This window comes from Equus asinus, chromosome 10 (genome assembly GCF_041296235.1).
Source record: "Equus asinus isolate D_3611 breed Donkey chromosome 10, EquAss-T2T_v2, whole genome shotgun sequence".
In the NCBI taxonomy this organism is placed as follows: Eukaryota; Metazoa; Chordata; class Mammalia; order Perissodactyla; family Equidae; genus Equus; species Equus asinus.
In genome coordinates, this window is record NC_091799.1 from 15,409,409 (window position 1) to 15,423,141 (window position 13,733).

At 57.9% G+C, this 13,733-nt stretch overlaps 1 protein-coding gene across 1 annotated transcript in view; it reads right to left on the reverse strand.

The window, feature by feature from the left end:
• Positions 1–3,145: 3,145 nt before the first annotated feature.
• LAMC3 (laminin subunit gamma 3) overlaps positions 3,146–13,733 on the reverse strand; it is a 59,996-nt gene continuing 49,408 nt past the window's right edge. Inside the window, exons 22-28 of the mRNA XM_044778541.2 lie at positions 12,572–12,719; positions 11,367–11,516; positions 11,095–11,197; positions 8,532–8,731; positions 7,796–7,942; positions 7,606–7,705; positions 3,146–4,503 (exon numbers count right to left, since the gene is read on the reverse strand). Coding sequence (XP_044634476.2) covers positions 4,253–4,503; positions 7,606–7,705; positions 7,796–7,942; positions 8,532–8,731; positions 11,095–11,197; positions 11,367–11,516; positions 12,572–12,719 — 1,099 coding nt within the window. The 3' untranslated portion in view covers positions 3,146–4,252. The remainder of the gene's footprint in view (positions 4,504–7,605; positions 7,706–7,795; positions 7,943–8,531; positions 8,732–11,094; positions 11,198–11,366; positions 11,517–12,571; positions 12,720–13,733) is intronic.

The window sequence follows — 13,733 nt, forward strand, 5'->3', positions numbered from 1 at the left end:
ACCTCCCGGCCCGCCTCCCCACCCCTCCCCTCCCCGCCGCCCTGCCGCGAGCGTCAAAGCCGCTATTATGCGGGCCTCCGGGCCACCCCGGCCCCTCTGCTGGAGGATGCGGAAAATGCACTCGGCGCGGGGGCCGCCCCAGCACCTCCCTGCGTGCTCCTCCCGGGACTCGACAAGTCCCTGCCCCGCTCCGGGCCGCGGTTTCCCCATAAATCAAACCGGGACGATCTTAGTTCGCACTTCATGGGGTGGCTGTAAGGATCACGCGCGGGGCGGAGCGACAGGAGTAAGCGCTCACCCAGCCGAGGCTGCTGCGCTCCTACCGCCCTTTGCCGAGCGCGCACTCTTACAAGGGAGGCTGCCTTTCCAACCTTTATTTTGAACTCTTGAAAAGAAAATGCAAAAACTTAGAAGATGCATAATGACAAAGTGCCACTAGGACATGGGTGACGCTTTAAATCAATTCGAATGAATCAGTGTTTTGTTAATGAAGTCTATTTCTAGAGCGCTCCCAGCGGGCCAGGCAGGCACTTTGCCAGACCGGTTCAGGATAGTTTGTAAAGTCATTTAATTCTCAAAACTCTCGGAAATAGGACTCAGCATTCTCATTTTACAGAAAACTCAGGAAGGTGAAGTCTGGAGTACAAGTCTGCTGTGGGGCTCAGGGTGCAGGAGCCGAGGACTTGTAACAGTCTCGTGTCCAAATTAGGACATTTCTGAGCGAAAGGTGACAATCCTAATAATTATGCTGGAGCAACAGGCACGGATGGGGACTGTCCTGGGCAAACAGCAAACCTGGTCACCAGTAATGTCCCCCCTCCCCCCCGCCCCCACACACGCAGAATATGTCCTTGGGAATTGGAGCCAGAAAGTCTGCTTCCCACAGCCTTGCCTCCATCTTGACCCCTACGATTGGGACTCTGGTACCAGCTGGTCATCTTTTTTCCTGTAATTGCCCTGGGGAGGGAAGTGGCCAGGTGTCCCAAGGGAGGGGGCTGGACAGAATGAGACAGCTCAAGGTGGGCTAATGCCAGCGCAGCAGTTAGGGGGACAGGCCCACCTCCTCAGCACAGCCGGTGCCTGCTTCCCCTAGGTTACATTCATATGCTCTTCCACCCCCAGAGTTTGGATCTAGCCAAGCTGTGTGACCTCAGGCAAGGCACTTGACCCGTCTGAGCCTCAGTCTCCTGATCTGCAGAATGGAGGAAACAAGCACCTCTCACCCAGCAGGGGCTGTTAGAACTTTATTACTTGCAGGGAGTTTAAGCCGGTAGGAAAAGCTTGGAGGGGAGAAGGGTTTAGCAGTTACAATCCTTGGTTGATGGAAGATGTTCCCCCTGGGAAGGGAGCTGACTTAGAACAGGGCCCTCATAGTGCACCTCCTGGTCCAGGCTCTGTCGGCCTGTGGCCCTGGCCAGCTGGGCTGGGTGGCCTCGGTCAGCCGTTCCACAGGGCAGGGCCACCGCACCTTCCACTGCTCAGCAGCTGGGCTGCATTGCCAGCCAGATGTTCACCAGCTGCTGCATTCCACCCAGCCTCAGCCCCACCTCTGGGCCAGAGTGGCTCTGCACACCCCAGGCACGAGCGGACTGCATGAGTCACGGGACGTCGGGCCTGAAGTACGTCACCGTGGGATGGAGATGAAGCCTGTCCTCCACCCGTCGGGGATGCAGGGACTGGGCTTTGCTGAGCCCCACAGCTCGAGCAGACAACGTTTGCATGCCACGAGCAGGCATCAGAATGGCTGTGTGCGCTGTGCGCTCTGGTCAGCAGAGAAACCAGGCGGAGGGGAGTGAGGGAGGGCGGCCTGGGGGCATCAGACCCGTCCCAGAGGTCTTCCAAGGACCCCACCTCCTTGGCACCACTTACACCAGACACCAATCATCAAGCTCACTGGAGAGCCCCAGCCTGCAGTTCTGGCCTCCCTGCCCCATGTCCTCCCCTCCAAATCTACCAGGGCCATTGACTTGCACCATGTCTCTCTGTCTCTCTGTCTCTCTCTCTCTCTCTCTCTCTCTCTCACACACACACACACACACACACACACACACATGCCACCTTGGTTTTCAGGTTCTCTGCGGAGAAACGCACCTCCTCTCCAGATGCTCTCCTCCAGCAGGTTTGCAGGAGGCACAGCCCAGCCCTCATTATATGGCCTTGAACCCAGAGACCCTCATTACTCTCAACAGTAGGGGACCTGGCCTGAGCTGGGTCTGCCTCTCCTGGGAAGATGGGGCCAGGACAGTTTCCAGCTTGTCTCCGCCAAGCGTTTGACCTGATGACAGGTAAACTCAGGGCCATGGTGGGGCAGTGGATGCAGGCTGGGCATCCTCTTCCATAAAGCACAGGAAAAGCAAAGAAAGCTATTTTGCAGAGAGAAAAGACTGAAGCAAACAGGCAGGGAGAAGCAGAGGCTGAGGCCAAGCGGAGAGGCAGGAGGGAGAGGGAAGAGGAGCCCCCGGCCCCGGGCTCTCCGAGCTGGGTAGCCCTTCCCACCCAGGGTTCCAGGAGACCCTCCCAGGGCCTCCCTTTTCTGTTTAAACCAACTTGGGAGAGATTCGGGCCTTGGGGCCATGGGCCCTGACTGAGCACGCTCCATAACCCCACCCCTACAACCTGGGTTCCCGGAGTGACCCGTGCTGGCCAGGCCCCCACCCTGCAAACCCTGGGCTGTTGCCTACTCTTTTGCCTGGAATGTTCCCCTCTGTCTCCCCACCCTTCCAGGCCTGGCCTGAAGCCCTCCCCCTCCTCTCCTCTCTGGCGTCCCACCCTGAGGTTTTCTGCAGCCCGATGCTTGATTTGGAGTTGACTGTTTCCTGCCTCAGTGTCTCCAGCCCAAGCCAGAAGTCAGCTGAGGGCCTCTCTGTACCCCACCCTCAAACCCCCCTAGACTTTGCCTGATAAGCCTCCTGGAGCAGAGGGGAGAGGGCAGGTGCCCGTGGTCACAGGACCCCAGCAAAGCCCCCTGTGCCCCTGGCAAAGCCAGTGAGCTCAGCTTCCGCCACCTTCTTGTGACTGCACGTTCTTCCACTCACTCCCCGGGCGCCGGGTGTGTGCACCCACACGCCAGGGTGGTGAGTCTGTGCCCACAGCCAGGGCGCCTGCTGCCAACCAGCACGGGAGGACCAGAGGCACAGCACCCGGCGAGTAAAGGGATCCTTTATTTCCACGTTAAACAGAATTGGTCCATGCTGCCGCCTGTCCCCGCTGCCTGGGGCAGGAAGAGCCACAGGAGGGGGGTGGGTCCCTGGAGGCCCCCAGCACCCCAGCGCCAAGGCCCTGCGGTCTGCTGGCAGGGGGCCCAGGAAAGGGGCGGAGCTGCAGGAGGAAATGCCATGGAATCCTGGGCAGAGGCCGGCAGGGGCCCTGGCCACAGGGGGACTCCCCCGCAGGACAGACTGGAATGGCAGCCAGGCCTCCACGCCCAGCAGGTGGCAGGTGGGGCCACAGGACCGCAGGGCCAGTTTGGGAAGTGTCAATAAGTCAAAGGCCAAACCCAGGTGAGCAGGGTCACAAAGGAGAGCTCCCAGCAGCCTATCTGAGCCCCCCGGACCTGGGCTCCCCCAGGCCCTTGAAGCCCCCGTCTTTGGATAGGCCACCATTTGAAAGGGGCACTGGGCCCAGGGCAGGCGATTCCTTCGAGTCTGGCCCAGTCTCAGGATCCTGAGAATGAAGTCTTCCATGTGGCCAATGATACCCCTGCAGGGGCGGGCTATGCCCCTGGCCAGCCTAGCAGGCTGCACCATGGTCCCAGGAGCCCCCGGCTGCAGGCTCCTCTGCGGAGAGCTCCCTAGGATCTTGTGCTTCTTGGCCTGCCCTGTCCCTCATTTGTGCCGAGTTGCTGGGTGTGTGGTGGGTGACAGGTGGGGGGGCTGCAGTAGGACAGAGGGCCGCTCTGGGACTGGGGGCTCTGGCTCTTGTTGAACCCACCCCTGTGGGTTGTCCCCCTCAGCCTTTCAAGTACCAACCCTGCCTGGGTCCCCACTTTCATGAGGAAGAGTGAGTATGTTAGTGCCACGGGGCATCTGCCATAGCTCCCCCATCATCCAGGGGAGGCGCACACACAGCTGGCACTCCATAAACAGGCGTGGACTGACTGTAACTTGTGTGCACGCACAGATGGTCTTGTACACATGTATGCATCACACACACAGGCGTGTGTCTGCAAGGTGTCCATTGCACACGTGCACTTATTACTGCCCTGGGGTGTGCATGTCCCAGGCCCAGGGCACAGCACGGGTCTGGGTGGCCCTCACTGCTGGTTGGCACAGCTCTCAGGCAGGCTGTGCAGAATGGCCTCCAAGTTCTGCTTGTCAGCGTGGATCTCGGCGAGGTCGCTCTCAAAACTCTGGATCTGCAGCTCCTGCTGCTCCGACTCCTGCTCCAAGAGCCTCAGTTTCCCCTGCAGGGCCCCGGGTGGGCCCAGCTGCAGCCTCAGGCGCTCCAGTGCCCGCTGGGTCTCGTTCAGGGCCTGGGCTGGGGCTTGATGGGTGTCCAGCGACCCTGCAGAGGGACACAGACAGCCTCAGTGTGGGCCAGCTCCCCTGCAGGGCCCAGAGCCTGTTCAGCCCCCCATCCCCGAGACCCTCCCCAGCCCGAACCTTCCAGAAATCCGAGTGCCTGCCATCTACCAGAGAAACTGAGGGACCAAGAAGGCAGTGGGGTGAGGCAGGGGAGAGCGTGGTCTGGGCACCCCACCGGGCTCATGTGCAGACGTTAGAACTTTCCTCCTGGGTGGCACGGGGCAACTGTTGATTTTTGTTGTTGGTATTACTATTACTGTGAAAAAAGTGGCTTTGGGTGAGTGCTGAGCGCCAGCTTCCTCATCTACAAAGCAGTGTGTGTGCATGAGGTCCTCATGATGCCTGCTGGCTCCCACATGCCGCCTCCATTCACCAAGAGCACACATTTACAGGTACCACTTGTGCTGGGATGCAGGAGGAGCTGGGGCTATAGAAGGTTTCTGGCTTCAGAATGAGGATGAGGAGGTGAACGGGGCAGGAAGGGCCGCAGGGGAAGCGGACAGGGGGTTCTGGTCCTGGCCCTGCACAGATTAGCTCTATTTCTTGGGATCAAGAAATTCCTGATGGGCTGGCCCCATGGCCAAGTGGTTAAAGTTCCACGTGCTCCCCTTTGGTGGCCCAGGTTCACGGGTTCAGATCCCAGGCGAAGACCTACACCACTCGTCAGCCATGCTGTGGAGGCATCCCACATACAAAGTAGAGGAAGACTGGCACAGATGTTAGCTCAGGGCTAATCTTCCTCAACAAGAAAAAAAAAAAAAAAGAGGAAGATTGGCAAGGGATATTAGCACAGGGTGAGTCTTCCTCCTCAAAAACAGAAAAAAAAAAAAGAGAACTTCCTGAGGCTCCCCAAGTGTAAAACGAGGGGGTGGGGCCGGGACTCACATTTGAACTTGGTGGAGGTGATGGTGGCATGGAATCCACAGGCTGCCTCCCCAACCTGGCCCTTGTCATTAGGGTGACATTCAACAGGAAGACAGGGCTCAGCCAGCGGGGACGGGAAGTAAGCCCTAAATGGCTTCTAACCCCACAGGATCCCACTGGGCCCCAGGGCTCCTCCAGGCCCTGAGTTTCCTGGGCGATGCAGGCTGGGTCGGAGGGCAGGCAGCTGCAGGAGGGGAGCTGGGGGCAGGCAGAGGCAGAGGGGGGTCAGCCCTGCCTCTGGGCAGGTCCTGCTCTCAGCAAGGACCTCGAGAGGCCCCATTGTCCACAGCAAGGTCCAAACAGCCTGGCCTTTGAGGAGACTCAGAATCAAGTTACAGCCTCCACTCTACCTGCCCAGCTGGGGTTCCGGGGTGGGGGTTGCGGGGGAGAGGAAGGGCCAGGTGTTATGTTCACTCCTGCATCCCCAGGTCAAGCCCAGTGCCAGCATGAATGAAGGAACGCCAGTGACAACAGCCAGAGTGGTTTCCCCCTGTAGAGAGTTTGTTCTGTGCCAGGCACGGTGTCCAGTGCTCTGAGTCCTTGGCATTGTGTACAGACTAGTGGCTACGGGCGGGCACTCTGACTCAGTTAGACCCAAGTGTGAACCAGAGCTTCCCCTAGTGACGGGCTGTGGGACCCTGGGCACATCATTGAAACTCTCTGTGCCTCACTTTCTTTGTCTGCAAAATGGCAAGAGGGTAAGTGTCCTCGCCTCAGAAGGTTAGCGTGAGAATTCTATCAGAGCACGTGTGTGAACAGCCTGGCGTGGGCCTGGTGTCCAGCCGAAACACACAACATGCTGACTCTTCCCCTCCTTCTTAAGAATGAAAATTGAAAACGCCTGCTGTTGCGTGGAGGAACCTCACAGACCTTACGCTAAGTGAAATAAACCAGTCACGAAACGACAACTACCGCCTGATTCTGCTTGTATGAGGGTCCTGGAGTGCCAAGTTCATAGCAACAGAAAGGAGAATGCTGGTCGCCAGGGGCTGGCGGCTGGGGACCAGGGGATTCATGTTTACTGGGTACAGAGTTTCTGTTTAGGATGATTTAAAACGTCCTGGAAGTGGATGGTGGTGATGGTGGCACGACGAGGTGAATGCACTTAATGCCACTGAACTGTACACTCAAACGTGGTTAAAATGGGGGCTGGCCTAGTGGCGTAGTGGTTCAGTTTGTGCACTCCACTTCAGCGGCCTGAGGTTCATGGGTTTGGATCCCGGGTGCAGATCTATACACTACTCATCGAGCCATGCTCTGGTGGCGTCCCACATACAAAATAGAGGAAGATTGGTACAGATGTTAGCTCAGGGACAATCTTCCTCAAGCAAAAATAGGAAGATTGGCAACAAATGTTAGCTCAGGACCAATCTTCCTCACCAAAAAAAAAAAAAAAAAAGTTAAAATGGCAAATTTTATGTGTATTTTACCACAATTAAAAAAATGCATGTTGTTTATTTCAGCCCAACTGCTCTGGTACCGTCTCCTCATCCCCGCTCTGAGGCCTCCACGTCTTGGTGAGTGCTGTCCCCTTCATCGGAAATGTGTCCTTGCTAAAGCTCATCTTGAATTCTACCTCCTCCCTAAGATCCACTACTCACTGATTCTCACCGCATGACTGGTATCACAGGGTGGCAAGTCCTTCCTAAGTTACCCGCCTGTTACTCCCATTTTACAGATGGGTGAACTGAGGCTCAGAGAGGTAGAGTGATCTTCCCAAGGTCTCACAGCCAAGGAAGGGAATGCCAGACTGGAGTGTTGGTTTATCTGATTCCAAACCAGCAGCTGACCCTCGATGTCACACTTGCTTCTGGGATATTCTCTCTCCCTCTCTCTGCGATGTCTCTTCTCCACCACGGAGGGCTGACCAGTGCCTCTGGTACCTACAGGTGTCCTGTACGTGGTTAGTTTTCCCCCTGCCCCACCAGACTAGAGGCCCCTGGAGACACAAAGTGAACTCACTTCTGGACACAAGCCCACCCCGCACGGGGGCCTGCGGCAACTACTAATGCTTGTCACTGACCACAAGGCCGGGGATGGGGGAGGCCGCGCAGACAAGGGCAAGGAGGAGATCTCCCCAGGACTGGGCCCCGCAGGAGGATCGCAGAGGTGCCCCAGAAACCCGGGGCGCCAGGGCCCAGCCTCGAGCCCTCCTTACCCAGCCTGTCCAGCAGCTCCGTCAAGGCCTCGATGTCCTTCTCCAGGGAGAGGCGCGATTCCCGGATCTGCCGCTCCACCTTGCTCAGCCCGGCACCCACCTTGGGGCGAGGGAAGGAGGAAAAGCTTGAGGGGTCCCTGCTGCCTCCCGGGGCTGGGAGCAAGTGGGGCAGGGGCCTCGGCACACGTACCTGCTCGGCCTCCTCCAGCTCCCGTCCACGCGCTCCCAGGGCCAGCGCCTGGCGGGAGGCCTGTCGCAGCGTTGCCTGGGTCTGGCTGGACAGCCGGCCGGCTCGGCGGTATTCCTGCTTCCCCTCCCGCAGCAAGGCCTTGGCGAGCTATGGCGTGGGCAGCAGTGGCAGGGAGAAGAGGGTGAGCGGAGTGAGTCCTTCCAGAGGTAGAGAGCGCTTATGGCAAAAATGCCAAGCAGTCATCGCTTTGTGCACCAGATCACTCATTCATTCACTCATTCATTCATTCATTCAACAGATAGGTGTTGGAGGTCGGCTAGGCACAACAAAACTGTGAGAGCTGGGGAGATGCACATTGATTAGGATTTGGCCCCAATTCAAAACAAAACGCTCAGAGGTTTAGGAAGTAAGGCCAAACAGACGTAGGTGTGGGCCTTGGTCATACGATTCCAGTTACTGAACCGGGCTGGGCCTCAGGGTCCTCACCTGTCCCATGGGGACAGCAGTGACACCTATTTCTTGAGGAATCAACAGGGTCACCCAAGTGAAGCTCCAGAGCTCAGAGCCCGGGACCCACTCAGTCCTCAGCAAGTGCCCAGTGTCCAGCCCTGCACACAAGGAAGGGGCGGGTCTGCAGGGGCAACGTTCACCCCACGGAAGGTCAGCTCTTATGGGACAGTCCTCCCATGGGCCCCGAAGGCAGGGATGCCGCCATCATCACAGCTGTGGCCCTGACCTTGGCACTGTCCTTGGCCAACAGCTCGGCTTCCCTGCCCTTCTTCTTGGCGCTGGAGGAGACAGACGCCGCGTTTCCCAGCATCCTCTCCGCCTGCTTGGTCTTCTTTCGCGCGTCCGCGAGGATCCTGTCCTGGACGAGACCCGCCTTCCTCATCAACGCGGCCTGATCCTCGGGCAGAGGAAACCGCAGCTTCATTCCTGCAAACCCGGCAGAGGCTGTGTCAGGGGGTCGGGGCTTGAGCATCCAGAGCCTGCCGGGTGGTCGCTGACAGATACCTGACCAGCCCCAGACCCTCAGACAACAGTAGCGGGGGTTTGAGATGCATGAGATCCATGCGTAACCTTCCCAGGCTTGTCGGGGGGCGGGCGGTGTGGGACATACTGTCAGAAATTACGACAATTATTAAACTCACAAATTACTTGGTGGTCAATCCCTGGGCCAGGGGTAGGGATGGGGAGCAACAGTACAGTACTCGGCCAAATCTACTCAACTCTTTGTTTTAAGGTACCACTTATTTCTGAAAAGGCCCTGAGGCAGCTTATTATAGTGACGGATAACACAACAGCTGGACCAGTAAAATGAAAAACAAGAGCCATATGTAACTGGGGGGTTGAGGAAGGAAAGAGAAGTGCCAGAAAATTAGGACAATGATACTGCAGGTACCAAATGCTCTATTTACCTCTGAGCTTCCCAGCAGCCAAGACAAAAAGGGAAGTACTACAATTCACATAGATTTTATTACCTAAGAAGTAGTAGTTTTCCTCTTTAAAGAAGAGAGAGACTTCTTCCTTTCCTTTCAGATAAAATTCTAAGGGAAATTTGTCATAAAGAGTACTAATTACAGTAGACAAAGTCAAATTTTAAAAAGAACCAAGCCTTCTAATCTTTGGGGGTGACAACACAATTGTTCTATGAAGATAATCCAGAAATTAGATCACCTTTGCTTCTTGTACACAAAATTGGTGCTTCTTAAAGTGTACCCTATGGAGTCCTAATTCTACAGGGTGTTCGTAGATGTCAGGGGGAAATGTCAATGAGGTTTAAACAAAGTGAACCAGGTTTCTTTATTGCAGGCCTTCTCAGGGCCTTTAATATTCTAAGGTATTCACCCTAAGGCCTCAGCCGGGCTGCAGCACGTGACATTTCCTAGACTCGTTTGAACACAAACCCTCTCTTGGCAGAGCACATCACAGGCTAGGGGCCCCCGGGCCACATCTCGGGGAAGGCTGCTCCACGTTTCATTCAGTGAATTTTCCTTTCATTCCGAATACCAACTGAACACAGGCCAACTGCTGGTAAGAGAGGGGTGTCTCTGAAAAGGGGTGGGGATGGGGAAAAGAGGCTGGGGTCAGAGGTTTGAGGCGGGGTCCTCGTGTGGATGATGGCCCAGCACCAGGGAGGCAAGTCTCTGCCCAGTACACACAAGAGCATTCTCATTCTCAGAACCATCCAACGAGGAGAAGGGGGTACCCGGTGACGTAGTGAGCATGCCATCCCTGGAAGCAGGCAAGCTGAGGGTGGATGAGCACCCCGCCCACTGAGGGGGTGGCAGCAGATGACTCTAAGACCCCTTATAATTCTAATGTTCCAAAATCCTAATATTCCATCATTATATATCATTTACATTTTCCTAAACACGGACCAGAGACAAGCACACACAGCCACACCTTTCCCATTGGAAGCCCCCTAGCCAATGGGTGACCAGGACTTCAGGCCTCAGGAACCTAGAGAACAGGAGGCAGGGACCGCCCCCCACCCCGCCTGGAGGGTTAGGATCCAGGGCTGGAGCCGCATCTCCTACGGGCAGCGGGCAGGGCTGGGAGAGAAGCTACAGAACCAACCAAGATGACGGCAGAGCCTGACCTCCGGCCTTGGCCCCGAGAGCATCTGCTCCTGCCTTAGCCAGCTCATTGGAACCGAGCCACAGAAAAGGGCTAGGGCGCTTCTCTCTGGAGCAAAGAGGACGCCACAGAAGCCCATACACAGGGGGACACCGAGGTGGAGAATCGTAAAACGGCTGGTTTCTGTTCTGCTCAGCTCTGATCCAGGGGTAGGTAGCAATTCCTTTCCTCAGTCTATCCATCTGTAAAATGGGAGCTCTTAGCCTCATTTTCCTAAAGCTCAAAAGAGACCTGGACTGGCACCAACCCATGCCGCCTCCTAAAGGGAAACTCTGTGTGCCTCCCCATAGCCCCAGCTGAACACTGGGCCATGGCTCCCACATTTGTACCAGGTAACCGGACGCGCAGCCAGAGTGGACTAGACCAGGGGTGGACAGCCGATGGCCTCAGACTCTCTTCCCATCTGGCCGTGAGGGGCTCTGCATGTGGTCTGATGATGGGTGGCCATATGGCATGTACCCGGTGAGCAGTATATGACACAGGGAGAGGCCAGCAGCCACAGGAGAGGTGCTGACTGGAGGGACAGTCTGCCTGGCTTATGCCCACAGACTGGACTCTGTCCCCTGCAGCCAAGCCTGTCCTAGCTGAGGAGAGAGTCCAGGCAGCTGCCATGGGCCTCTGTGCATTGATGAGCCTAGGGCTCAGCAGAGCATGCACACCTTCCAGGTCAGCCAGCAGGGTCCTGGCTCCCACGACGGTCACTGTGGCAGCCTGGACGGACGAGGAAGCCCGGGTCAGGGCGGCTCTGGCCTCCTGGTGCAGCTGGAGAGAGGAGAAGAGAGAGGCTGGCGGTTGGCGCCGCGGGTGGGAGGCTCTGGAGGGATGGAGAGAACCACTTCCAGTCTTGGTCACTCCCTCCTGCAACCCCCGAGCCCAGACGGGGGCGGCCCCAACCTCCCCCAGGTACCTGCCTCAAAGCACAAGAGCCCACCTGCGTGAGGGGCTCGGCCTTCTGCAGTGCGGCCCGGGCGGTGGCCTGGAGGGCCCGCGCAGCCTCAGTGACCACGCGCTCTCTCGATGCGACTGTCTTCTCCAGAGCCTGCAGCTTTGGGTCCAGGTCCCCAGCCCGAGCCGCCTGAGGCTGCGGGGAGATGGAGGCTCAGGCAGGGGCTGGCAGGAAGGTTCGAGGGGCAGACCCTCTGCTGGGTGAGAGGTGCCAGGGCCAGGGCCAGCGGTGGGGCGGGGGCTGCCTGCGGACCCCGGGCAGCAGAGGGGCCAGGGCAAGAGACCCAGGCTGGGGACTGTCTCTCGGGGCTCAGATTCCAGCCCCACCCATCCCTGGGAGCTCGGCCTCGGGCAACTCAGCGGACCTGCCCGACCTGCACTCCTCCCCAGGTCCCTCAGCTGAAACCTCTGGCCCAGCTAACAGCCAGACCTTAGAGAAGCAGCGCAGGAACTGACAGCATCTAACTCCCGCGGCGGTACTGGGGCAGCTCGCAAGGCCGCACGAGTTACCGCCCGCACATTCCTCCCACACGCAGGGGGAGAAACAAAGACCCAGAGGAGCAATCTGGGGCCGCTCAGGTTTTGCCCCAAATGCATTTGTTTAAGCTTAGTCTTTCTTTTTTTTTTTAATTCAGTTTCTGAGTTTTGGGATTTCAGGATTATCGACAGGACATGATGGAGCTATTTACCCAGAGGTGACGGGCACAGGGCGGCAGGCACAGGGCGGCAGGCACAGAGGGGATGAGGATGACCAGCAGGGACGCCACCTTGTGCCTTTCTCACAAATCAGCCCCCCCCCCCCCCCCATGGACGCAGCCCTCTAATAACCCAATGGGCAAGCTCCGCCTGACCAAGGAAGTGACTGAGGCACAGCGGACGGAAAGTCCTGGGCCAAGGTCACAGCTGGAGCCACGGAGCTGGGATTTGATCCCATGTCTGTCTCATCCCATTGCTAATACCCCGGCCTTGACATTATCGTTATAATCAACAGCAAAGATCGGCTGAGCTCTAACTCTGTGCCGGGCAGTCGCTCAGCCAAGCCTGGAGGTAGGTTATCTTGTTTTAATCAACCATTATATAGTTAAAAGTAAGCCACGTCCTCTGCCCCTGCCTGGGCCATGCTGGTCCCCAAGCTGCCCCATTCTCCCCCTCCCCCAGCCCTTGCAGAACTCCGAGGATGGCCGAGCTGACCAGTGCCACAGGGACAGCCAGCGAGGCCGGTCGCAGGGCCGCGTCTGTGACGACTTGCTGCACGGCGGCCAGTACTCTCTCGGCTTCAGGCAGCGCCTCTGCCACAGCCGCGCCCAGCTCCTTCTGGGCCTCCTGCACCGCCTGGTACCTGGGAGGAGACAGAGGCAGGATGGTGCACGCAGCAGGGCACAGGCCATCCCTCCCCATTGCTGTCCTGGCCCCCAGCTGGAGCCCCCAGTTTTTGAAGCCTTCGCCTAGCGTCCCAGGCAGAGCCGCCCTCTGTGGGGGTCGGGACCCAGCGGCCGGCCTCAGAAAGTGGCCGCCACTCTGCAGCTTCCACGTCAATGGGAAAGGCAGCCAAGGGACTACGTTCTTGTTTCTTTGTTCACTCGGTTCAACCATGCTTTTCTGAAGGGCCTCGTGCTTGGTTTCACTCGACAATCTCACATTTTGCAACAGTTTGGGCTCCTCTGGGTGAACCATGAAGAAGAAAATGCCTGGTGCTGGGGAAGGGCCAGCGGCCTCGGCTCGGTCTTGGGCTCAGCTGTGCCCTTGGCTGACCTTGGGCATGTTGTTCTCCAGGGAAATGGAGCCCCCTGGGCTGCAGGAGGCTCTGGGGTGCTTTCACCCCGAGGGGCTATGATCAACCAACTAGAGTAGCTTTACTGTGGTCTGAGACACAGAGAGGCCAGCAGCCATGGAGAGGCACTGGCTGCAGGGGACGGTCTGCTTGGCTTCCGCCCACTTCCCAGGCGGAGCTGCCCACACCCGCCCCGCCCAGCTTCGCCCACCGTGGGCACTGGCTGGGGTGGAAACCATAGCCCAGCTCTCTCCTATCCCTCACCCCTACTCAGAGAGCCAGTGCCCCCACCCCTAGGAGGCGGTCATGTGACCTTATCCCACCCATGCTGACTGGCTCAGGGCTGGCTGCCTGATCTGAGCTGGGCCAATCAGATTCTCTCATTTAGGAAGACAACTTGGGGTTCAGTAAGGTGTTGGGGGGTCCCCACTGATCCTTTGACCAAGAGGGATATATGGGGGCCACCCAGAGCAGAGAAGCAGAGGCCAAGAGGGCAGCTGGTAGCCCAGAGGAGCTGCCCCGGGAAGCTGGGGTGAGCTGGGAGACACTGTGGGGGACATGGAGATGCTGCCCTGACCCCTA